Source organism: Coregonus lavaretus (genome assembly GCF_964263955.1).
Source record: "Coregonus lavaretus genome assembly, chromosome: 24".
In the NCBI taxonomy this organism is placed as follows: domain Eukaryota; kingdom Metazoa; phylum Chordata; class Actinopteri; order Salmoniformes; family Salmonidae; genus Coregonus; species Coregonus lavaretus.
Window position 1 is genome coordinate 16,232,150 of NC_140011.1, and position 27,704 is coordinate 16,259,853.

Here is a 27,704-nt window from a genome sequence, read left to right on the forward strand (position 1 = left end):
TCAGCTAGGTTCTTCCTCATTTCATCTAAAACAGCCAGCTTTTGATTTATGGAGACCAGAACACTTACTTCGGAAGCGTTGACGTCATCGCCGGTGGAGTTGTTTAAATCAACGGTGTCAGTGGATGAGTTCCTAAATCTTTTGGCAGGCTATTTGGCAGAGACCCCGGTGTCTTGGTTCTTATGGCCAGCCTGAGTTAAGGAATCCCCGCAATCCATGTCGCGGTTGGAATAGTAGTATTGGTCAATGAAAGACTCCAGATCCCACAGGCTGTCATGTGATTTATCCACCGTGTCTCCAGTTTGAGTTAGCTCAAAGTTGTTTATAGCAATGTTTTTCTCACCTCACCGCAAGGTATTGGTAAACTTTCATTAGTAGGGCTTGCAGGAGAGCAGCCTACTGCAATATAACATATTTATCAGAAATGTTTGTATTGTTTTGTGTCGCTCCGCCACGCTGCTTACCTGCTGATGCTCCTCCCGTCAGGTTGGACGTACAGCCAAATTCTCTAAAACGACGTTGGAGACGGCTTATGATAGAAACATTTACATTAAATTATCTGGCAACAGCTCTGGTGGACATTCCTGTAGTCAGCATGCCAACTGCACGCTTCCTCAAAACCAGAGACATCTGTGGCATTGTGTTGTGTGACAAAACTGCACATTTTAGAGTGACCTTTTATTGTCCCCAGCACAAGGTGCACCTGTGTAATGATAATGCTTTTTAATCAGCTACTTGATATGCCACACCTGTCAGGCGGATGGATTATCTTGGTAATGGAGAAATGCTCACTAAAAGGGATGTAAACAAATTTGTGCACAACATTTTAGAGAAATAAGCTTTTTGTGCATATGGAAAATTTCAGGGATCTTTTATTTCAGCTCATGAAACCAACACTTTACATGTTGCTTTTATATTTTTGTTCAGTATAGTTTGGAAAGCAAAAGGTTATTGTTTTAAAGAGACAACAATGAAAATACTAGTCTGTCTTTTAGTTATCAAAATTCTCAACTTAATTGAGCGACCAGTAGGCCTATAGCCTATCTTATTGGCACTGCACATATTCACTCTTTATCATTGTTGGGTCAGTGCCACTTAAAAGTTTGTTTTCGGACAATAATTTCCTCCTCCAGTTTAGATGAACGTCATTCTATTTGTGTCTCTCCTTCTCATAGGAATATTATATGGACAACATTATTTTTATTGATCTGTTTGTCAGTGTCAGCAGAGTAGGCTACCTTGTAATTTGTTATATTAAAAAAAGATTCTGCTTATGTCTCCAGTCATATAAAGTGTAGTACAACTGCATGAAATGTGTTTTTCCTGTGCAAAGAAAGAAGAAACATATCTGATATAGCCTATAGCCCAGGCCTCTACGCTATAGGCGCTCAGCCATGCATTGAACAGTCTTTTTTGCAAACAGTGATTGAGTTATATTATTTGCCTAAATTATGACTATCCAATCTACTCATCACATTACATAAGTCTGCAAATGTGATGATGCATGGAATGCTTTATTATAAAGGTGAATTTTTATGGTGAAAAAAAAAAACGTGAAACTCACGCGGCGCCTATGCATAGGCTAGTGATTTTGCTGTTCGTTACTCGTCTTGTTGGCTAAGGAAAAGTAAATGTGGACAGTTATTCTAACATCTTCAAAGTGCGCGGTAAGGACACAAGTCATTGCATCCTCGACTTGCATGTTTTGTTAAGATGAAGTACCATAATCTAAATGTGATTTCTGTCATTCTGAGCACCGTGGGTGGACGCCCTAATCAGGTTACGCACCCAATGCATATGGGTCTGGTTAATTACTCAAATGTCTGGTCAATGAAAATGCTGCCGGTCAAATGTCCGGCGCCACATTTTCAAAACGGAAACCCTGCAGCAAAGGGTAGCACTCGTATATAACACGGTGAATTCAATGCCACAGAGAAAAAGTGAGAGAGACTGAGAAAGCAAGAGTGTGCAGGGGAGAGAGGGAGAGAAGAGAGAGCGAAAGGACAATATAAAGGCACTTGTCCTTTTTTCTCCCTCACACAAACATGGTCGCTCACAAAAAGCCAACTCTTGTTTGTCTGGGGACTGTGAGCTGTTAGGTCTGTAAAGGCTTTGATGTGGGGAAAACAACACATGAAACAGAGACAGGGAAAACTTACTTTGGCAACATCTTTAACTGGTTCTCTCTCAGCTCCAGGATCTGCAGTTTAGTCAACCTGAGGGAGAGTGAGAGAGAGGAAGAGGAGGAGAGAGAGAGAGGTACAATACAAGTCAATGACATAACACTCACTGTGTATACTCAAAGTGAAATCTATTGACCAGCCTTCAGGAACTTGGGATAGTGTCGTTTTACTGGATGGTTTTGTCTAAAAACAAAGGCTTATCCTGGGGCTGGATCACTGGGGTCTGACAACGATTGGAGCACTACAGATATGTTATTCAAGATTCCACACGACTCCTGCTAGTTTGAAACCCAGCTGTGATTCAGACGTAAGGTGGGGAAACTGAGCCAAAGAGAAAGCTACATAGGGTCAGTAGCAAGGTTTCCTCCCATGACATAAACCTTATGATCTAACCATGATTACATACTATAGCTTATATACAGTTGTGACCTTCACCATGGGAGAGATGAGTCATATTATAAAGAGTTAGTCTCTATAGAGACAAGGGAGAGATAGGGGAGTGTGGAAGTTGAAGCAATTGAAGAAGAAAGAGGGTTGTAGCAGTTGATTTTATCTCAAACTTTCACATCACACTGCATTCATACACACACTGGTTCCTCTGACTTCTAACCTCACACTGCAACATCACACACAAACACAACACACACTCTCCTGCCTTCTGCCCTTTCCCAGTTTAAAGCATTTCCATGGGGAGGTTAAGGTCACCGACTGTGAAGATGAGATAAGGAAATGTGGATTCATGCCAGTCATTCCAACATCACTATAAGATAATGGCTTCCTGTCTCGAGGGAATAACCTACAGTACCTTGTCATGCTATTCTTTGTGATTGAGGAGATATAATTTCACACCATGCACCCATTTTCAATACCTGCCTGCTTCCTTGCATGTGAGCATTTGTGTACTTTAAGACCAACAAATACAGTGTATTTGCTTTTGGAGGTTTGCTCTGTGAGGGTTTAGGCCTGGGTAGAGGTAGTTGTGCAAAATATCTGTAAAAAGAACACCTTCCTAATATTGAGTTGCACCCCCTTTTGCCCTCAGAACAGCCTCAATTCGTCGGGGTATGGACTACAAGGTGTCGAAAGCGTTCCTCAGGGATTCTGGCCCATGTTGACTCCAATGCTTGTCACACTTGTGTCAAGTTGGCTGGATGTCCTTTGGGTGGTGGACCATTCTTGATACACACAGGAAACTGTTGAGTGTGAAAAATCCAGCAGCGTTGCCGTTCTTGACGCACTCAAACCGGTGTGCCTGGCACCTACTACCATACCCCGTTCAAAGGCACTTAAATAGTTTGTCTTGCCCATTCACCCTCTGAATGGCACACATATACAATCCATGTCTCAATTGTATCAAGGCTTAAAAATCCTTCTTTAACCTGTCTCCTCCCTTCATCTAGACTGATTGAAGTGGATTTAACAGGTGACATTAATAAGGGATCATAGCGTTCACCTGGATTCACCTGGTCAGTCTGTCGTCATAAAAAGAGCATGTTCCTAAAGTGTTGTACACTCAGTGAATTGTGATTGATTGACTGTCTGATGTCTTACCTGCCGAAGCTGGCTGGAAGGAACTCGAGGAAGGCGTCATTCAGGTAGAGCTGTGACAGGCTGAGGAGCTGGGTGAAACCCTCTGGGAGCCTGCAGGGGAGACGGGACCAACATGATCACATCACTAACATTATAAAGACATAGGAATTCAAACTGGAGATATGCATAGGAGCCGGACGAGACAATATAGGCCATTAGTTGTAAGATAGATGTGTTATTATTCTATTTTTAAAAGCATCGTAAAAAGAGACAAATTACTGTATCTACGCACATCTCGGCTAAATGTGGCACAGGAGTTGGGCAGAAAAATCTATCAATAAAAATCTAATCAAATCAAAGTTGATTTGTCGCGTACACAGTTTAGCAGATGTTATAGCAGGTGCAGCGAAATACTTGTGTTACTAGCTCCGAACAGTACATCAAAAATGTCAAACAAGTACACAATAAGAGGTGTTATTATTTTACAGAAAAGTATTGTGTCCAAGACAATTTTCCCTTTGGGAACAATAACGTTAATCTTATCTTTATAATGAAAATAAAGTATATGTCTGCCAACTGTTTGCCGTTCCCAAGAATGATCCTTATTTGAACCATCTTGGTTTGAATATGATATTTCCTCATTGTCAGTGGTTTTATTTTATTTTATTTAACCTTTATTTAACTAGGCAAGTCAGTTAAGAACAAATTCGTATTTACAATGACGGCCTACACCGGCCAAACCCGGACGACGCTGGGCCAATTGTGCGCCGCCCTATGGGACTCCCAATCACGGCCGGTTGTGATACAGCCTGGAATCGAACCAGGGGGTCTGTAGTGACGCCTCAAGCACTGAGATGCAGATTGTCAGTGGTAGCATTAGCTCAAATGAAAATCACATTTGGCAAGAGCAAACATTCACTCAAGAATGTTCTCACTGACTCACTGGCACTATGAACACAAGGGACCTTATCTTTCCATTTAGTGAATGTTATAGCCGTAGGGGTTTACAAATTAACATTTCAAGGGCATAGTCATATCCTTCGGCGTGTGTAGGTAAATACACAGGTGTGACTTTTAAAGAATTTGTACCAAACTTACTTGGAGATGGGATTCACACTTGCTTCAACGATAGCCAGGACTTTGCAGTTCTTTATATTTTCTGGAAACTCCTGGATACCTAGAACATGAAGCAGATGTACAGTTACATCATGTCAACATATAAGGTGTTTAATTATTTAAACGTGTTACAATTCCTGGGGGATATTTAACAGAGCAGGATCAAACATCTCCATATCTCGTAGATCAAAAGAGTAATTCTATAACTTACTCAATATTTTCAATATCCCACATTCAACTCCAGCTTTTTTTAATAAACTGGAAAATCAACCGCTTCTACAGTAGCCTATACAGTGCCTTCAGAAAGTATTCATACCCCTCAACCTATTCCACATTTTGTTGTTTTACAGCCTGAATTCAAAATTGATTAAATATATTTATTTCCTTACCCATTTACACACAATACCCCATAATGACAAAATGAAAACATGTTTTTCTAAATGTATTGAAAATGAAATCTCATTTACATAAGTATTCACACTCCTGAGTTAATACATGTTAGAATCACCTTTGGCAGTGATTACAGCTGTGAGTTTTTCTGGGTAAGTCTAAGAGCTTTGAACACCTGGATTGTACAATATTTGCACATTATTCTTTTAAAAATTCTTCAAGCTGTGTCAAGTTGGTGGTTGATCATTGCTAGACAGCCATTTTCAAGTCTTGCCATAAAGTTTCAAGACGATTTAAGTCAAAACTGTAAATAGGCCACTCAGGAACATTCAATGTTGTCTTGGTAAACTACTCAAGTGAATATTTGGCCTTGTGTTTTAGGTTATTGTTCTGCTGAAAAGTGAATTTGTCTCCCAGTTTCTGGTGGAAAGCAGACTGAACCAGGTTTTCCTCTAGGAGTTTGCCTGTACTTAGCTCTATTCCATTCATTTTTATCCTACAAAACTCCCTAGTCCTTGCCGATGACAAGTACACCCATAACATGATGCAACCACCCCCATGATTTAAAATATGAAGACTGGTACTCAGGACATAATGTTCATTTCTTTGCCATACTTTTTGCAGTTTGACTTTAGTGATTTATTGCAAACAGGATGCATGTTTTGGAATATTTTTTAATCTGTACAGGCTTCCTTCTTCATTTAGATTAGTATTGTGGAGTAACTACGTTGTTGATCCATCCTCAGTCTTCTCCCATCACAACCATTAAACTAACTGTTTTAAAGTCAACATTGGCCTCATGGTGAAATCCCTGAGCGGTTTCCTTCTTCTCCGGCAACTGAGTTAGGAAGGATGCCTGTATCTTTGTAGTGACCGGGTGTATTGATACACCATCCAAAGTGTAATTAATAACGTCACCATGCTCAAAGGGATATTCAATGTCTGCTTTTTTAAAATATTTAACTATCTAGCAATAGGTACCCTTCTTTGTGAGGCATTGGAAAAACTCCCTGGTCATCGTGGTTGAATCTGTGTTTGAAATTCACTGCTCGACTGAGGGACCTTACAGATAATTGTATGTGTGGGGTAAAGAGATGAGGTAGTCATTCAAAAATCATGTTAAACACTATTATTACCTACAAAGTGAGTCCATGCAACTTATGTGACCAGTTAAGAAAATGTCTTACTCCTGAACTTATTTAGCCTTGCCATAACAAGGGGTTGAATACTTATTGACTAAAGACATTTAAGCTTTTCATTTTTAATACATTCCTAAAAACATTATGGGATATTGTGTTGGCCAGTGACACAACATTTCAATTTAATCCATTTTAAATTCAGGTTGTAACACAACAAGGTGTATGAATACTTTCTGAAGGCACTATATATGGTTGTAAATAAATATTTATCAAAAGTAGTAGGCTAACATTGATTTTGCTTTGTGGATAGGCTATCCCTCAGAACCTACATCTAATGTGTTGACACACAACATACAGATGTACGCCATCATTTTCCATTTAGGCCAGGGATGGGCAACTGGCGGCCCCCTTTTTGTAGGCCCGCAGATCAATAATAAAATTAAAATAAATGTACTGTTAAGAGTTAGAATCGTAGAATACACGGTGCAATTTTCTCTTGTTATGTCAGTTACTGACAGCCACTCAATTAGGCCATTTCAGCAACAACAACAAAAAGATTGTTAAGTTGGTCTAGAGAGCTATTTAAACCTGTAGAATTACTGACCAGAGGGCTAATTGTTACTTAGGGCCCCCATAAGGCTAGGGCCGGTTCTGACTGCATACGTGGGTATGGATGTGAATATGCAGACCTGCGAGCCACTGCGGCCCCTCATGGTAAGTTCACATTTTTTGTGGCCCCCAGCCCCAATGTTGCCTATCCCTGATTTAGGCCTACATTTTAAAAGATTGTCTCCAATCATTTGTAAAGCAGGTTGACAAATGTCTCAAAAAGTAGTGGGTTTAGGATTTTAAAAATACATTTTAAAAAATGTGACAAGATAAGAAACAAATAATATGAAAAGAGGATAATGCTAGCATTTCTGTTTTCAACAGCAGAAGAGTGGCGTAGACTAGTGCCAGTCAACCAGCCAGCCAATTAGTCAGTCAGTCAGTACTCTGTGAGACGTGTCTGGTCTTAGCTGTGCATTAGAGCTCCTGGGCTGCGCCTTTCCTCTGTAAACAACCACAGGGCTGAGTGCTCGAGGAGGTGACACATTAGCAGAGAGAAACTGACGGAGTGTGTCTGGCAGTTCTCACCAAAACATCCGCTCAACAGTGGCTCAAATCGAGGGGGCGGGTTGTGAGCAAGTCTCAAGGTTTATTTCTATATACTTTGATTTGTGTTCACAACACTTAGGCCTGAGTACTAGGTGAAGGAGGGTAAGCTTCTATTAAGTAAACAGACGTAGCCTTAAGTCACTAAAACTCCCCAGACCTTCCTTACTCTTTGATTAGTCTGGTATGGACTCCACTGTGGTGGATGGACACGAAAACCAAGTGGAGATCAAGAAACGACATGGTGTTACTTTACTTTCTTTGCTACATATTTATTTAGCTGTCTGTCACTCAGTGCACTGGAGCAGTAGAACAGAACATTGGTGTGTGTAGCAGTGAGACTGTCTGTCTGTGCGCCAGTCAGCTGTACTGAGGCTGGATGTAATAACTGTAATAAAGGCAGTACGAGGCATTGTCTCAAAGCACAACAATCTGAAAGGACCGGCCATTACACCATATTTCTATCAAACTCAACAGTGCTCAAACGAACATGTGTCTGATTATTTGGGAATTGTTTGCTAGGCCTATATGCCATGACATTTTACAAATACAGCGGTGGTAATGTTCTAGTTGTTTTTCAGATATTATATTTTTCCCAATTACTTTACCTAGATGAAGTGAACAAACTGAAAAACGAAATGTCACTCAATAGTACGTTTGCCGATGCAACGGTTTTAGAATCTTGCTTAGAGAACGTCTGTGAGGCCCTTATTTGGTGATAATCACATTTGATCAATGTAGCAGCCATCCACACATACATATGCTTTCTCTCACACTGACAACTAGCAGTGAGCGGCTCCTCCATTAGACTGGAGATGAGAGAGAGCTCTGGGGAGCTGCATTCACAGTTTGCACCGGTTCAGTCTCAAATGACCCCCTACTCCCTACAAAGTGCACCACTATTCTATACATGAACTAGGATGTCATTTTAGATTTGGCCAGTTGTTGTAAGGTAGTGCTAGGCCTACGTATTATAGTGTACAAAATCATTTCCAGGCTTTAGCTTGTCCTGTCATGACTTCCTTTTTTTACACAAGGGTTTGTCAGCGGTGTGTTCTACTGTTGTGTATAAATAATGTTGTGTTGAAACAGCACTTTTGTGTGGTACTGATACTTTTAAGGGTTTCTTTGTTTTAACTTATCTCAATTTGAGATTGGAGAGTTGATTGTGTAACCGACACTGGGACACTTTTACATAATCTAATCTACTTTATGTTTCAGTAATTTTCTTCGACAACAGAGGGAAAGTAAGGGGCAATTAGTTAAGTAGACTGAACATCCCACTGCTGATAGATACCGACTCGCACACAGGTATTGTCTAGTCTCTTTCAGTCTAGCACGCAGGTCTAGGCCAGAGACAGTGGAAACAGTCTTGAACTATTACTGAACCCTCCATCTCTGACTAGCCAGTCAACTTTTAACATTCTTTATTCATACTGCACAAATATGAAGAAGTGGGATGGCTCTTCAGTCAAAATCCACTTTTGAGAATGAGTGGCATGATAAGTGATGGAGAGTCCTAAAGTAAAAGTTGAATGCGAGACAGTAGTCATTCTAAACATAAACACCATCCCCAAAGGGAAAATGGGTAGGCTGCAACTCCTTAAAGACCTCAACAAAATTATATTATGTTATTGATCTGGTCATACTGTACTTTTGTATTGAATGAATGGTCATTCTCTTATTGAAAGAGTGGTCATTCTGGTCATACTCCTATTGAGAGAGTGATACATTGTGGTCATTTTGTGGTCATTGTGCTTACTGTTCTTGCTGACGTCCAGCTCCCTGAGATTGACGAGGTTGGCGATGGCCGCAGGCAGCACTGTGAGGTCGTTGTCTGGCATGCTCAGTCGGTGGAGCAACTGGCAGTTGAACAGTTGCTATGGACGGTGGAAGAGAGAGAACGGGAGAAAGAGCGAGAGATAGGAAGAAAGAGAGCGAGAGCGAGAATAAGAAGTTGATTTCGCAGCATGACTCAGGCAGGACTCTGGTTTGTAAAGGAAGCTGCAGCTCATTCACAGCCAAGCATCAAGTTGCTGGGCCCCAGCAGCCAGCTGATGCTGACTCCGCCACAACACACTTGGAGAATTATAGACTGACAGTGTGTGGGGGAAAGGGGTAAGAACAGGGCTGCGTTGTGGATTGGCTCCATTCTATCGGCGGGATACTCTTGCCTAACATAACCACTACAATCATCCCTTGGTAACGCACTCAGTGTTGTGAGCAGCAGGAGGAAAAGGCCCAACTGAAATGAGAGGCTGCAACTTGATCAAGACCTACAGCCTTATCCTTATGGACTGATTTCATTATGTCACTCAGATAGTGTTTGCCAGAGAGGGCGGTTACTACAACTTTGACAGGTTCACGTTTCTAAACCATCATATATATATTACAGGACCACCTTCTTTTATTCAAAAATGATCTGGGTATTTGGGTGTGTAACATTCTGAATTTATTATGAATGCATCCATCTGTGTCTTACTTTGGGCAGCTCCTCGATCTGGTTGGCGTCCAGGTAGAGCTCCTCCAGGGTCTTCTCGAAGCTGAAGACCTCCTTGGGCACAGTCTCCAGGCTGCAGTGGGAGTAGTCCAGCGACGTCACCGTCTCCTCCTCCCCCCGCAGGCAGCGGCACGGCACCAGCCGCACAAACAGGTTCCGCTTGCTCGACATCCTCAGGCACTGCAGAGAGAGAGGGAGAGGTGAGTCAGTGTCAAGACAGGTCAGTGAACTACTGGTGCTTCTTGGGGCTAAAGCTATTACAGGTAACATCCTAAGCCAAGAGAGAAATGGCAGTGTCAGAGTGAAGAAATTGAACTAGTGGGCAGGTAAGGCAGGTTTCTTGTGTAATTACCTACCAGCTACGAAACAAAACAACAAACACTTTGAAAACAGCTACTGCAGCATTTATTTTGCTATAAATGTCATACTTGACTTCTATTTTTATTCGCAAATGCGAGTGAAATGCTTGCACTGTGGAGCCCTGACCACCCGCCAGCCTGGGCACCAGATGTTTGAGTACTCTGAAAAAAATCATGCAAGTACTCGAACAGTAGAAGAAAATCTAATGGCCATCCCTAGTATGGCTACACTCAGTGCTTCAACAACAGTCCAAGAGGTTTTACCAAAAGCTACAAAGAGGATCTAAGGGCAAAGGCAGCATCCATTATGATCTGCTAGTTTTCCACAGCCCTTATGAAATATGGGCATAAATTACACTGTAAGCAGTTACATAACAGGGCTGGCACAATAATCGTATAATCGTGTAACCGACAATTATGGACAATAACAGTGAACTAAACATTTTTTTTGTCATAATTGCCTTAATACATTCATTTTAGGATTTTAATATATTTATATATTAAAGTAAATAGTTTACCCAAACGCAGTTTTTCATTTTTACATGAAGTGGGTACATTTGGTAATAATTTCACGAGCAGAACAGCACAGTTGGGAGGAGAAGCTTCATTTCCAAAACTGCCAAGTGGTCAAAACCATTCGGTTTTGAGACAGGGGTGACACCAAAGCTGGGTTTGATTCATTAGGTACGTCTTAGCTAATCTTCAAAAAGATGCATTACAAACTCAAAACATTTTTCTCCAAAAACTACAATTATGACAATAACCATGGCCAATTGCATGACAATGAATCATTACCCAATATTCCATAATCGTCACAACCCTATCACCGGGGGCAAACTACCAGCCCTCCAATACACCTACAGTACGCGATGTCACAGGAAGGCCAAAAAGATCATCAAGGACAACAACCACCCGAGCCACTGCCTGTTCACCCCGCTATCATCCAGAAGGCGAGGTCAGTACAAGTGCATCAAAGCTGGGACCGAGAGACTGAAAAACAGCTCCTATCTCAAGGCCATCAGACTGTTAAATAGCCTTCGCTAGCACATTAGAGGCTGCTGCCTATATACACAGATTAGAAATCACTGGCCACTTTAATAAATGGAACACTAGTCACTTTAATAATGTTTACATATATTGCATTACTCATCTCATATGTATATACTGTATTCTATACTATTCTACTGTATCTTAGTCTATGCCGCTCTGACATTGCTCGTCCATATATTTATTTATATATTCTTAATTCCATTGCTTTATTTAGATTTGTGTGTATTGGGTATATGTTGTGAAATTGTTAGATATTATAATAATAATAATAATAATAATAATAATAATAATAATAATATGCCATTTAGCATATTACTTTTTAGATATACTGCACTGTCGGAGCTAGAAACACAAGCATTTTGCTACACCCGCAATAACATCTGCTAAACACGTGTATGTGACCAATAACATTTTATTTTATTTGACATGGCCTAATCGTTTGTTCTCTGTGACCATATTGACACATATGCAGGATCTGCAATGCATTCTCATTTACATCTGTGTTGCGTTGAAAGTGCCGGAGCAAAGGGCCAGCTATCATCAACACAATGCCCTCTGAGCATTGTTTAGTTTGGAAACTCATTACATGGGCCCCTTTAAAACCTCTTCAGAAAGAGAGTTGTGTACATGTGGGTCCAGAACATCGCTGGATAATGAAAGCAAGCTCTTCAACAGTATCATATTACTTTCAATACAGCTTCATAGCCACAACACAGTACAGCAGTGGCACTCATCTGTCCCAGAGAGAAGAGACCTATCTGGACAAACAAAGCATACCTCATGGATATGCCTTCCCCACTCCCCAATATTTTACCTGAGGTATAAACGGTGACAATGAGCTGGCACTTGATATAGATTACATTTGCATATAGATTACTCTGTTGCTCGTCAGTGCACTGACAATGCATCTCCATTCAGAGGATAAGGACACAGACACTAAGCCTATCTAAGGCAAACATATGAAAGGCACTCTCCACTAGCCTACCTATTGTTATTGGAGTGAGGAGGATTCACCATCTTCATCGAATGTTTTCATAATTTATCTGCAGAAAAGCCTAACAGTAGGTAAAATAGGGAGCCAAATGAACAGCCCTCTTACCAGTGCGATTCGGTAGGCTACTGATGAGTCACTCGCTTTAATGTCACTGTCTGGCAAGTCCTGGTGGACTTCCTATCAAAAATACAAAGGAGATCTTTAGTTTACGTGTCCCGGTGCGATACCATGGACATAACTACGTTGCATGATTTATGAATTGCAAGGATATGTGAGATCGACTTTATTCAGTTAGTTCGACACCTTTTATAAACGAGTCAAGCTTGTTGTTCGTCAATAAAAGCATAGTAAGCCTAGGAGCCACCACTCCGTGGCTGCACAAGAAACACAAAAGAAAATAAATGAATGTGCCAGAAAAAACAACAAGCTAAGTAGATTTCGACTCATCGTTACCACATTATATGGGACGTGCAAATTCACTCAGAGACGATGAAAGAGCATCATGCGCTCTCCTCAGTGTAGAAATTCGACTGAAACCACAGCGAGCGCAGCAGCGTACACAACTCACACCCCCAGGTACCGGGACAGACGGCAGACTGTCAAACCAGCAGTGTTTCCCTGTCATCGTTCACGTTGTGACTGACAGGCGACTGTCCTATCAATAGATTGCAAGAAGATGCATAGCATTTATTCTAGCGGGCTGACTATTTCCTGATTAGCGAATTGAGTCTGTATAGCTGACAGCAAGCGCTAGTGGAAAACACTCAGTGCCAGGGGACTGAGCCCTGTGGCATCTCATTAAGGCGTAAAATCTGTCTGACAAGGCATAGATAAACAACAAACATGTTCAATGTTTCTCAAGCTTTTTTAATAGCAGGGAGTGGAGAGCTATTGTCCTTCCTCCTTGGAAGAGTGCTAACGCCCTTGCACCTTAGAAGACTGCTGGGTGAGTCCTCACGAAACCAGGACAAACATTTTATCCATAAAATGGCCCTTTGGAAGAAGGATTGTTGACATATGCTTGACATTTGTATCTAAAAGCATAATTAAGAAATATTTAAAGTTGGCATATTTATGACATTTTGGACTTACCTAGGCCTCCTTTAAGACTCCATAATGTTTCATATGTAGGTGCTACAAAGCAAAAACTGGTGTCATATGAACCTTTACCCCTTGCTATGAAATATGAGTGGTATTTAAAACATAATAATATTTAATTCATTTTGAAAAATATAAACATGATTAAAACATATATATATATTGTTTAACATAATATACTCTACAGGCATTTCAAAGTTCACGAGTGGGATCTCTGCTACATTTTTTCTCTGTAGCACATACATATAAAACATTATGGAGTCTTAAAGATGCACTATGCAGAAATCACTCCGCCATTTCCTGGTTGCTAAAATTCGAATAGTCTGCCTAATTTCAGTTTGTGACAAAACAATCAACTATAGTGTAGAGAATCATTGTACCATCTAAACCGCTGTGAAATATATTTTCCATAACCCAAAATATTGTATTTTCAGCTGTTTGAAGCCGGTCTACAAAACCGAAAGAACTTCAGAACAGGAAGCATAGAAATAGCACACAGAACAGATCTACCGCTTCTTAGACTTGGTTTCAATGAGAATGACAGATCTATAACTCACATTTCCAAAATGTCATAAATATGCCAACTTTGATTGTTTTTTATTATGCTTTTAGATACAAAATGTAAATTACATGTTAACAATCCTTCCTCCAAAGGACCATTCTATGGATTAAATGTCATGAGAATCACAGAATTCATGGTCATTTTTGTCCTGGTTTTGTGAGGAATCACCCTGCTTAGGACCTTCCCCATTGGAAAACTGCTTAGGCTAGGTCTATAAAAACAGCACTTGAGAACAGAGTAAACTGGTGTCAGCTAACCATCTGAGGGACTGCTCAGAATCATCTCAGGGATCAGTGCCGTTCCGAGGACCTGAGGTTGAGGAACATCTAGCAGGTGAAGGTTGACATAGCATCATTAGCTCTTTGTGAGGCCAAAGGCAAAATCTACATCTCAGCTATTCCTTCCTCCACTAATGGCTGTATAATTGCAATTTCTGCCATTGTGAAAGCATCTTGCTCAAAAAAGAAAATATAGAGCAGTTCCTCTTGGAACGCTTTCAAATTAACACCACTTTCAGTCAGGCATAGGAAGAAGCATATACAGCAGCTCAATACCGCATAAGGCTGCAGGCCTAATTGTGTTGTAGTGAAGGATAAACACAAACAACGTTGTGATGTGAGTCATCCTCCAAAGAATTCAGTCCTTCACTATCGTATTTTGTCATGAAACAACAGTCAGACCAGGTATGAAAGGGCTGATGCTCGACTACACGTCCTTGAGGGACAGCCAATCAGGAAACTAAAGAAAATGACTGTGCGGATTGGAAAGAAACGTGAATGGCTTTTGCTTTCTTTCCAAGGCGCGCTCTTCACTCGCTTATTTGAAGGGGCCACAAGATTCATAGTGGCTATTATTGGTCTGATGACAGAGTTGGCTATGGCTGGGGGCTTTATGGCAGTACAGATTATAGTATTGCACTATGGAATGTGCTCTGGTCAATGGAGGCCTTGTTCACTGGAGTGAATAGAGAATGCGACTTTCTGCCCCTTTATCTACAGCTGCGCACCACATCGTAACACAACATGTCTGACTCCCTTAGTGTGCGTTTGTGTGTGTGTGTGTTGATGTAGGGCTAGTGCATGTCCATCTCTAATTGCCTGTAGAGAGATGGGGCTGTCAGCCCGCCATGCTCTCCTGGGTTAGAAACGGGATAAGACTTCCACTGCCACCACACCTCAATGGATTATCTACAATCACACTAATAGCCACATAGTTCAGGGAGAAAAGTGAGCAGAACAGAAAGAGAGAAAGTGAAAGAAAAGTGAGCGAGCGAGAAAAAGGGAGAGACGAGTAAGAGAGAGTTAAGTTGCAAGTGCACAATTTGGGAGAAGGGTGGAGAATCATAACCAATGAGTGAATGAGTATTAGTAATAGGCTAGTACGCCAGTCAGAGAGAGAGAGAGAGAGAACGAATTGTGTAGTCTATAATAAGCAGGAACGAGAAGGCCTAAATGAGTGAAAGCAGGCCTATCTCGGGGCCTCTCCTAGAGTTGGGCGATATGGACAAAAATCCATAATCGCAATCAATGTAGCCATTTTTTTGTGATAATAAATAAATCTGCCATAAATACTTGTTTGGGGAGGTGCTAGAGCTTGGCAACATGGACCAAAAGTATTATTGTGATAACTAACCATTTTGCACAATAAAAATAAATACACCGATAAAAAACATGTTTTAATGGACAGTTACTTTAAATTAGCAGCAGGGCTCTAGACAATTTATTTCCAGTAAGACAACAGAGATGGTAGCTTATGATAAAAAACAAAAAGGAAGCTAATTTATCTAACATATTCATGGAGCACATGATTGATATTTTGATGTGCAACCTGTCAAAAAAGGATCCAGATGTATTTTTGTCTCTTCAGAGAATTTGCCAACGTCTTTGTGCATATTAGCCTATAGGTTATATTATTCACCACCTGAGGAAGTGGGAACTCAAAACACTTAGCTAGATTGCTAACTCTAAATATATTGTTGCTACATAGCCATGTAGGCTAATTGATTAATCTATCAGTAAATGTAGGCTAATGTCCTACAAAAACGTTCTAGCACTAGGCCTAGGCTAACTAATGTAGGCCTATTCACCGAAAATGGCGAACTCTGCTCCACGGGTGCATCAAAACCATACTACAGCCTACTCTGGTTGTAAAGTGAACTCAATATTAAGAGGTGAGAAATACATTATATAGACTCATAAAAAGCTGTGACTCTCCTTTCTCCAACTAGAACAACGGTCAAATGCTTGTGCTTCTCAGAATGCATTTCTCCCTCCTCCGTGCGCAGTGACGAAAGGGTGTAAGAGTGGCTTGCTCACACAGCTGCCGACAGCGAAACAGGGACAGGCAAACACACACACACACACACACACACACAGACACACACTTGACTGGGCCTCTGACGTCTGTACACACTGAGGGCCAAACAGAAGGAAGTTAGTGGGTGCCTCAGGGATAAGAGGTCAAAATAAAATGTATGCATGCATGACTAAATCGCCTCAGATAAAAATAAATAAAAAATAAAGTGTCTGCTAAATGGCATATATGATTATACAGTGCATTCGGAAAGTATTTGGAAACACATTTGCAAAAATTTATAAAAAACGGTTATGCTTTTTCATTATGGGGTATTGTGTGTAGATTTATGAGGAAAACAATGAACTTAATCCATTTTAGAATAAGGCTGTAATGTAACAAAATGTGTAAAAAGTCAACGGTCTGAATACTTTCCGAATGCACTGTATATTATAAATGCATTAAATTGCCAATGTTACCGGGGTTTTCCAGGGAATCCATGTACCAGTCTGTACTGCCCAGATACTAATTACCATACTTCGTTCTACACACTCCCTCTCTCCTCCCTCTGTGACAACTAGCCATGTATGCAACCGCAAACATTATCTCCTTTTGTAATTTCTATACAGACCTACTGTTACTGGCATATACTCGTATCATCATGGTTTGTATTTACCAAGGGGTTTCCCAGATAAGTAAGCCTGTCAGGACCCAATCATTGGAGGACTGAGGCATATTTACAATTAAACTGTCAGCCATCAGCAGCTGTAGAGTTGATTACACACACGAACACACACACACACACACACACACATCCTACATTATGAGTAATCAGGTATATCAGAGGAGAGCAGTGTGTGTGTGTGTGTGTGTGTGTGTGTGTGTGTGTGTGTGTGTGTGTGTGTGGAGGGCTGGACTCCATTCACTTCACAGCAAGATAGAGTAGCTGGCTGACTACTTAAAAGGTTATTCATGACGCAGAGAGCCAGAGAGCATGTAGGAGAGGAGAGAGGGATAGGTGTTGGAGAGGAGAAGAGGGGATTGTATGATGAGTAAAGGTGACAGATGTACGTGAGGAGGAGAGGGCGACAGAAAGAGTAGAGGGGGATGTGAAGAAGAGAGGAAGAGAGGGATGCGTGTGAATGGCAGAAAGAAGGAATTGTGTGAAGAGATGGCAGCATGTGAAGAGATGACGTACATACTTCAATCGCAGAGGTGAGACTGGACTTCAGGAAGGAGGAGAGAAGGATGGATACAGAGACTATTAGCAGGATGAGGATTAGGTTACATACAAGGAGAGAGTGTGCAGTACACTGAAGAAGAGAAGAAAAGCAGGTGGATGGGGAAGGATTATGGGGATAGGAAGGATAGGCTAAGGCTAAGCTACAGTGTTAGCATAGCGAGAGAGCCTTAATCTCCAGTCTGAGTTAGTGCTACAGTAGTGCTAGCTAGCTCCCTGACGAGATATGCTGCCTGATAGGCTGCTCTCATTACCAAGAAACGTACGCTGCCCATTGCCTCACCACAGTGCAACATACATGTCTTCCTATGGTTTAACTAGCCTCTGGGGGCTGATGCAAACTTCAATATCTATTCTAGCCCTAGCCCACAAAACGTTGCCCATGCCTTGCCTTTGGCGAGGGCCTTCATGTTCAGAGCATTTCCAGACATATTAAGCTCTCGGCATTAACCGATTTTCCCTCTACGTACTCATTTACATGTCTACAGTAGTACGTGTTTCAATAATAACTGTGTTTAATAACAGTGGAGCGGCCAAAGAGAGAGATCTGTGTTAAGGGCCTGTGGCTTTAAAAAGCCACCATAGGCATATAAACTCCCTGCAGAACTCTGCTCTGCGTGTTTGGTGTGAAAGTTTGTGTCTGTCTGTCAGTGGCCCAGTGTAATGGTGAATGAACTGGGTCAAAGGGCAGGTCATTAGTCCACCATCCCTCCTCCTCCTCCTCCCTTCCATTTGGAGCAGTAAAAGCTCTTCCCTTTCAGACAGTAACCCACCACCTCTCGGGTGAGTGGCGTCATCACGGCAACCGCTGTTAGGGGAGGCTAAAGAGATACAAACACATATACATGTGGTAGAAACCTGCTCTGTGTTGAGGGAGTGAGATCCTTCAGTTCACATTCATCCAACCTGCCCTGGTGATGTTTACTATTTTCAGTGTCAAACACAGTACATTATTTAAGCTAGGACACACACACTCAAACAAAAATTGGCACCTGCTGTAGTTGTCTTATCCAAACAGAGCTCAGGTGGCCAATAAAGCCGGTGAATTCTAAAAGGAGGTAGCTAGGTGAGAGGCAGGAGGAGTATTGTAGTCTGTCCGATGCAATACTCTGCCATGGGACAGACATGTTCCGGGTGCCAGAGTCAGTGGTCTGGACAGAGAGGGCAGGGTGATAAAGGAGGCAGGAGGGGCTGCAGCTGGCCTGGAACCTGGGCAGATAGAGAAAGCTTCCTGTCTCCAGGGCTGGCATTCATCTCCCCATCTCTCACTGTGTGTGTGTGTGTGTCAGCGAGCATGTTCACACGCACTCTGGGCATAAGCAGATCTCCCAACAGTCTCTGCCGGCCAACTGGGACTCGCTGACCCACTTCAAGTTCATCCAGTGAAATATGCTGGGAACCAATTACACAACACTCAGGGTAGTGCTCTCAGTCTGTCTTCTCTCTCTCCCTCTCTCCAACCTAACCCTAGGGGGAGCTAGGGGTTAATTTGCGACTGGGTGTCCCTGGCTGTTTCTGAAATGACACCCTATTCCCTTTATAGTGCACTACTTTTGAACAAGGCCTATCGGGAATAGGCTGCCATTTGGGACCCATCTCTGAGCTGTTCAAAGGAGAGAAGGGAAGTAGTTGTTGAGTAGTGTGTGTGTGTAGAGCGGAAATGTGAGTCGCACAGTCTCTGATGTGACAGTATAGAGTTATTTATAGAAGGTAGTAGCACTCATCTGGTTAATATCCTAGAATGTGATTAGCCTATAAGTCTTGCAGTCTTATGAAAGGAGCTTTTTCATCCTGATACTGTAGACTGCTGCAGGAATGCTGCCTGCCTGCTGGGTCAATGACGAAACTCGTCACCCAGAGAATTAGGCCCAAAGAAAAAAATAAATAAAATAAATAAATAAATAAAGATTCCTACGGAGGGAGGGAGGCTGCTGTACAACTTTGAAGTCGTCTTCGTCTGGCACAGAAGAAGAGAGTAAAGAAAAGGCCACTTCCTCAATGTGAAGGAACAGCAGAGTGCCAATGGCTAGGAGGCCTGGCTAGCTGCCGTGTGGTTTCATGGTTTCACTACAGACAATGCAGTCTACTTGATAATGAACTTGTTTACAGACACTATAGAACACTTCCATTGAAACGTCTGTCATGCCAAACAATTCCTTAGAAGATGGCTAAAGTAGAAACAGAATAGCAGCCAGGTTAAAGCCAAGCTGATGTTGAATGAAATCAAAATGCTGCTAATGTTAGGTGACATTAGATCAGGCCTACTTGTTGAGGTTGTGATCTCATCTGGACACAGGGTTTGTGATACGTTTAGGAAGGCATGTGTCAAGACAGTCACGCGATGTGATGGGGTGAGAAGATTGAGGTGACTCGTGTGAAGAGCTCTGGAAAACAACTGTGTTTTCAGGTGTATGTTACCTCTATGCCACTCATGATGGAGCTTTGTGTTACCTCTGCACCCTGTTGCGTGTTACCTCTGCACCGGACTCACCGCTAGCGGGCACCGCAGGAGAGGTGCAGGCAGCTCCTCAATCATTCAGGGGATGCCCTCTGTAGCTCAGCTGGTAGAGCACGGCGCTTGTAACGCCAAGGTAGTGGGTTCGATCCCCGGGACCACCCATACACAAAAAAAAAATGTATGCACGCATGACTGTAAGTCGCTTTGGATAAAAGCGTCTGCTAAATGGCATATTATTATTATATTATTACATTGGGTTAGGGAGGTCCACACAAACACTGTACACACACACCTCCAGCTCTTCCTCAGCTTACCACTCTGGCCAAGACGGCGTGGGAATGCATCAGAAAGGCCCGAGAGTTGAGAAAATGGAAGTGAATTTCAATGGAAATGGGTGGAAAGATGACACTGTTAGGCATCAGTGGCAGCGGCATGGGGCCTAACTGAACCGGCTCTTCCAGTTTCCAAGGTTTTGGTTCTCACCAGTGTCCTCGATTCTCTGCTGTCTTACGGGACAAGGGAGAACAAAACCATGATTGTTTTCTTTGAATCTCTGCTGCAATGAGGTTATGTAATCTGATCTGGGTGACAAAAACACTTGATAAACTTTAAAATGACTCAAACCAAATCGAAACTGTGTAGAAATGATAATGGACCTATATTCATAGAGTTTCTTGACTGTCCAGCGCTTTAACAATCACTAGACAGTCAGGGAGCATAGAAAATTCCCAAAACGATGGATCCAGGAAATATACATAACCAACCTCCGGACCTCATTGACAGCATCTTCCTCCCCCTCTACAGTTCACACACACTAACCTGCTCACGCCAGGCCTGCTAGGAGTCTAGATAATATCTCTCTCACTCACCCCCCCTTCCTCCTTTCTTCCTTCTCCTCCCCCTCGGTCTCTCTTGCTCTCGTGTTCTCTCCATTTCAGTGTTAAGGTTCTGGCAACAGTCCTTCCTTCAATATCAGAACGGTCCTGGAACACTTGGTTTGAACAGAGGATGATGACTGATCAAAACTCATTTTCTCAAGGCTCTCTCTTGTCCCTCTGCAGCAGACATATGGTGAGCAATATTTTTGGGACATCGAATCGTAATAAAATCAAAGTATCGAATCGCAATACATATAGAATTGTGAGAATCGCAATACATATCGTATCGGGCACCTAAGTATCGTGATAATATAGTTTTCATGAGGTCCCTGGCAATTCTCAGCCCTAGAAGAGAAGATTTCCAATACTACCTAATTTGAGCAGCTAATTGACCTGGGTACGTCTTCATTTCAATTCCCTTTGAGATGCCTATCATAATTATTCTGATCAATAACTCCCAGTACATTAATGCTGCGTTAGACACGCATGGCCCCGGGAATGCAGCCTTATAGCTTTCATCTTATTGGCTCAGTCTCTCAAAGCTCTGGGATCGCCAGGATGTCACAGCAGCCCCTGAGACTGATAATACACAGGCACAGGATTGGCCAACCAAACATAAAACACTGCATGTTTGAATGACAGCCTGTCAGGCTTTTTTGTAGGCTGAGAATGCCCACAAATACAGATTGAATTCCAATGCTCAAAGCAATTCACATTGCAATGGAGAGAACTCGCCTCATCCACCACAATGCAACACTAACCTGAAGCCTTTCAAGCTGGCTAGTCTAGGCTACATCTTTATTGCCCACTACCCAGTGAGTCCTTTTGACCGACATTTGGGGAAACACTGGTGTCAGTCCTAAACCAAGTTAGAGACAACATAACAAGACAAAGACAAGGCCATGGTAAACACATGGTCAGCTATGCTCACTTAGTAAAGAAAATGTGTGTGTGTGTGGGTGTTAGCTTCCTTTCTGCCTTACTAATGGCAGAAACAGGATTTTCGTCCCACAGTAAGATGACCACCAGAGCACTGGCCAGTCACACTATGTCCAAAGGCCAAAGCCACAGACAGAAAGATGAGATGAGAGCACATCAAATAGCACTGGATCTCATCCACAGATCTAAAATGTCCATGTGGAGTCTCTATTGCACAGATAGCACAACACAAACTGAGTCCTTCATTTGATACAGCAATGCAATATGAAATACAGCTTTTAAAAGACCTTTAAACTCCATAAAAAATGCATGCACTTGACAAACAAGTAAATACAAAAATCATGAGGCGGCCACAAACTTTTAACTCTTTGTCTTTTCCTGAGGGGGAAAAATGTTTTCGCAGAATAACATGTAGAGGACACACCATGTTGACTCCAAGATCAGCGTTTCTTAATCCTGCTCCTGGGGACCCAACGGGGTGTACATTTTAGTTTTTGTCCTAGCACTACACACCTGATTCAAATAATAAACTTATCAAGCCTTTGGACCTGGGTCTGCGTGGAATCAGGTGTGTAATGCTAGGGCAAAAACTAAAATGTACATCCCTTTAGGTCCCCAGGAGCAGGATTAAGAAACACTGATCTAGAAGTTGAGTGGAGCAAACTTTGGTGTGTGACTCTGTGACCACTTCCTATGTGACAATGATGAGAGTGCGAGTTCAGGTGAGCAACAATAGCCTAAGCTTGCAGCATGGGAGCTCAACTTTTAGAATGGTTTCACTTTGGTTCTCAATCACAAAATACCAGTAACAAATGCCAGTTTCAAAGAAAACGTTAGAGTACTCTCAATAATTGAGTACTAAAGTACTCGCATGTTAGCGTGAAAAGGCGATGAAGGCTAAAATGCTTGTGGGATGCTATTTGTTGTTTCAATTACTGGTTGTTCTGACACACAACTAAAAACGTTACGTAACATTTTCACTGCACTTGACATAGCCTAGCCCAGGGGTAGGTAACTAGATCCAGCCGCGGGCCGATTTATTATTTTTTTGTACTTTATTTATAGATTTTCAGATATGAGAACAGAAAAACAGTACAACCCCAACTTCTCCCATCCACCCACCCCGCAAATTTGTCATTTGAGTAATGGAGACGGTGCAAAACTTTGAACTGAATGAGCCCATGCCTTATGCACAATGATGAGGTGTGGATACGCCCAATACTTTGTTGCCATATGTCATCGGGTAGCTTGCCATCCATGTCTTGCTCCCATGCAGATTTTGTATTTGCCAAGGAAGGCGGATTAATGTTCTGTATTATGTCGTATAATCTGGAGATTGTGCCCTTAAAATACAGGTAAAAATTCCAAGCACCTCTCGACTGGACACTTAGCGGGCTCGAGTGGAAATGAAGGGAAATGTTTTTTTTTTGCAAAGCTGTAAATTTGCAGGTATCTAAAAAAGTGGGTATTGGGAATATTATGGTCAACCCTCAGAGTATCGAATGAGACTAATGTGTTATCAACAAATAGGTGACAAAAAAACACCAGACCATTCCTATGCCAGAACTGGAATGCTGTGTCAATCTGCGACGCTGGGAAGAGATTATTAGATGTTAATGGAGAGAAGCAGCTTGCTTGTTTAAGGCTAAAGTGATTTTTGGAATTGGGACCAGATTGTAAGGGAGTTCTTGACAATGGGATTCAAAACATGGGTGCCAAGGTTCATGAGCAGTTGGGGAGCACAGGTGCGAGACAGGAGAAGTTGGAAGGCTGGACTGTAACTCCATGCTGGCCCAAGTTGGACCATCCTTGTTTTCAAATGTAGAAACCCAATAAACACATTTAGATATATTTGCTGACCAGTAGTAGTGTAAAAAATTGGGCTTAGGTCTCTCTAGACATACCTTTCTCATTCGTGGATTTGACTTATTCCAAATTAAGTTAGAAATGCAGCTGTCCAGTTGTTTGAACATCGACTTTGGCAGAAAAATACTTGGTAGTACAGTAATCTTAACAGAATTAATGCGACCTGCTAATTAAATGAGAAGAGACGACCACCTTATGAAATCCTGCTTAGTGGGCTCCAGGAGTGTTTTGAAGTTGTTTAAACAGAGCCTTAAATGAGCATGTGACCTTTATCCCCAAATAAGTAAAGCGCTGATGCTCCACCTTAACTGATTAATGGAGAGGAGCACACTTTTTGTTAGGTTTAACTTATAACCACAGAATATCCCAAAACCTTGTAGCATGCCCAAAAGATAGGGTATAGACTCAACAGGGTTAGAGATGTATAAAAGAAGATCGTCTGCATATAAGGCCACCTTGTGAGTTACGTCGCCCCTTAGTATTCCCTTAATCCTCTCCTTGTACGTTTGCCCACTGACAAAGAAATGATCAGTCTATAATTTTAATGGTAGGTTTATTTGAACAGTGAGAGAATAACAATTGGTGCGATTATTCACAAATGGAAGAAACACACAAGACTGTCAATCTCCCTCGGCCTGGGGCTCCATGCAAGATCTCACCTCGTGGAGTTGCAATGATCATGAGAACAGTGAGGAATCAGCCCAGAACTACATGGGAGGATCTTGTCAATGATCTCAAGGCAGCTGGGACCATAGTCACCAAGAAAACAATTGGTAACACACAACGCCGTGAAGGACTGAAATCCTGCAGCGCCCGCAAGGTCCCCCTGCTCAAGAAAGCACATATACAGGCCCGTCTAAAGTTTGCCAATGAACATCTGAATGATTCAGAGGAGAACTGGGTGAAAGTGTTGTGGTCAGATGAGACCAAAATCGAGCTCTTTGGCATCAACTCAACTCGCCGTGTTTGGAGGAGGAGGAATGCTGCCTATGACCCCAAGAACACCATCCCTACCGTCAAACATGGAGGTGGAAACATTCTGCTTTGGGGGTGTTTTTCTGCTAAGGGGACAGGACAACTTCAACGCATCAAAGGGGCGATGGACGGGGCCATGTACCGTCAAATCTTGGGTGAGAACCTCCTTCCCTCAGCCAGGGCATTGAAAATGGGTCGTGGATGGGTATTCCAGCATGACAATGACCCAAAACACACGGCCAAGGCAACAAAGGAGTGGCACAAGAAGAAGCACATTAAGGTCCTGGAGTGGCCTAGCCAGTCTCCAGACCTTAATCCCATAGAAAATCTGTAGAGGGAGGTGAAGGTTCGAGTTGCCAAACGTCAGCCTCGAAACCTTAATGACTTGGAGAAGATCTGCAAAGAGGAGTGGGACAAAATCCCTCCTGAGATGTGTGCAAACCTGGTGGCCAACTACAAGAACTAAGTCATGTTTTGCAGAGGGGTGAAATACTTATTTCCCGCATTAAAATGCAAATCAATTTATAATATTTTTGACATGCGTTTTTCTGGATTTTGTTGTTGTTATTCTGTCTCTCACTGTTCAAAAAAACCTACCATTAAAATTATAGACTGATCATGTATTTGTCAGTGGGCAAATGTATAAAATCAGCAGGGGATCAAATACTTTTTCCCCCTCACTGTAACATTAAATAGCCAGCGCATATTATAGAAAGATTGCCTACCTGAGATAACTCCGGTTTGGTTAGAGTTAATTATATTAGGCATCACTGTCTCTAAACGGCACGAGAGGACCTTAGTGATAATTGTATAATCGCAGCACAGTTTAGCTATGAACAGGGTAGACCGCAATCTGCCTAAGGTCTCGAGACCCTCTCTCACGCCGAAAATGCGACCGTTCCCCAGGCACTGTCTATTCTCAAGGTCCTCGACCTCGGAAGTAAGTTTGACGACATCTGATGATAGCCGGGTGACTTGCTCTTCCAGTGTCACCACTTTGTCGGAGTAAGTATTTGCGCCGCCCTCCAGGCTATTCAGACAGGTGTCCTGTTTCGCCAAGTCTTCTTTAACGGAGTCGATCTTTGTGTTGACCTCGGTGGCGAGAGTGGCTATTTGTGCTACTCTTAGCCAGCACAGTCTGTTCAGACTTAGTGATAGCCGCCATTACCTTGGCTAGGTCGGGGGGGATCAGAGTCCGTGTCAGTGTCCGGTGAGCCCAATGCTTTAGTAGAGGCCTGCTCTTTTGTGACTCGTGGCCATTGTTGTTTCAACATTTTATGATGAAAAGGCCAATAATGTAAGAAAAATTTGCCAAATTAGTTGTTATAAGCTGACATATGGAATTGTTTTAAGATGGTCATACTATGGATCATTTAGCTATTTCATTTTGAATTTTTGGACCCCTTTAGGTATAAAGAAATACAATTATTTCATAAAATATTGAATTTAGCCTTTATTACTATAGCCAGAGAAACACATTGAATAACACATTCATAAATGGCAAAAAATGAATCATAAGAAAAAAGGTTTTGAAGCGTCTGTCCTATATGTAGGATATATTAGAAAGCTCAGGATTTTTTTTTTTATTTTTATTTTTTTACACATATACTACATGACCAAAAGTATGTTGACACCTGCTCGTCAAACATCTCATTCCAAAATCATAGGCATTAATATGGAGTTGGTCCCCCAAGCAAGTCCCCCACTTGCTCTAACAGCCTCCACTCTTCTGGGAAGGCTTTCCACTAGATGTGGAAAAATTGCTGCGGGGACTTGCTTCCTTTCAGCCACAAGAGCATTAGTGAGGACGAGAACTGATGTTTGGTGATTTGGCTCGCAGTCGGCGTTCCAATTCATCCCAAACGTGTTTGATGGGGTTGAGGTCCAAGCACTGTGCAGGCCGGTCAAGTTCTTCCACACCGATCGACAAACCATTTCTGTATGGACCTCGCTTTGTGCATGGGGGCATTCTCATGCTGAAACAGGAAAAGGCCTTCCCCAAACTGTTGCCACAAAGTTGGAAGCACAGAATCGTCTAGAATGTCATTGTATGCTGTAGCGTTAAGATTTCCCTTCACTGGACCTAAGAGGCCTAGCTCCTCCACCAAAAGTTGGCACTATGCATTGGGGCAGGTAGCATTCTCCTGGCATCCGCCAAACACATATTTGTCCGTTGGACTGCCAGATGGTGAAGGGTGATTCATCACTCCAGAGAACGTGTTTCCACTGCTCAAGAGTCCAATGGTGGCGAGCTTTACAATATTCCAGCTGACTCTTGGCATTGCGCATGGTGATCTCCCGACTAACAGTTCTTGTGCTGACGCTGCTTCCAGAGGTAGTTTGGAACTCGGTAGTGAGAGCGTTGCAACAGAGGACAGGCGATTTTTATGCAATACTCGCTTCAGCGGTCCTGTTCTGTGAGCTTGTGTGGCCTAACACGTTGCGGCTGAGCCGTTGTTGCTCCTAGACGTTTTCACTTCACAATAACAGCACTTACAGTTAACCCGGGGCAGCTCTAGCTGGGCAGACATTTGACGAACTGACTTGTTGGAAAGGTGGCATCCTATGACGATGCCACATTGAAAGTCACTGAGCTCTTCAGTAAGGCCATTCTACTGCCAATGTTTGTCTATGGCGATTGCATGGCTGTATGCTCAATTTTATACACCTATCAGCAACGGGTGTGGCTGAAATAGCCGAATCCACAAATTTTAAGGGGTGTCTACATACTTTTGTATATATAGTGAATTTTACCCCTTTTCATACTTCTATAACAAAATTTTAACCGGTACCGGTTTCCTTCAGATGAGTGCAGTGACACTTGTGGGGGTCGTAGAGCAAAACGGAGAACGCCATCGTGTTCGTGAGAGTCTTCCCTTTCCAGAGTGGTGTAATAGTTTGTAGGTCAAACCGTTTGGACGGTACAGACATTTGTGAGAAGACAGATTTTCGGGATGTCTCATGGTCTGACAAACACCGC

The 27,704-nt window shown here is 42.3% G+C and overlaps 1 protein-coding gene across 7 annotated transcripts in view; it reads right to left on the reverse strand.

The window, feature by feature from the left end:
* The window catches only part of LOC311100272 (erbin-like), a 126,642-nt gene that overhangs the window by 49,876 nt on the left and 49,062 nt on the right, over positions 1–27,704 (reverse strand). For 6 of the 7 annotated variants that reach the window (XM_084141120.1, XM_084141121.1, XM_084141122.1 and 3 more), the window contains 5 exons: positions 9,996–10,193; positions 9,276–9,393; positions 4,812–4,890; positions 3,735–3,824; positions 2,160–2,216 (listed from right to left, as the gene is read on the reverse strand). In XM_084141120.1, coding sequence (XP_083997246.1) covers positions 2,160–2,216; positions 3,735–3,824; positions 4,812–4,890; positions 9,276–9,393; positions 9,996–10,184 — 533 coding nt within the window. In that variant the 5' untranslated portion in view covers positions 10,185–10,193. Of the gene's footprint in view, positions 1–2,159; positions 2,217–3,734; positions 3,825–4,811; positions 4,891–9,275; positions 9,394–9,995; positions 10,194–12,521; positions 12,567–27,704 lie in introns of those variants that run through there. The other variant, XM_084141124.1, reaches the window with a different exon arrangement.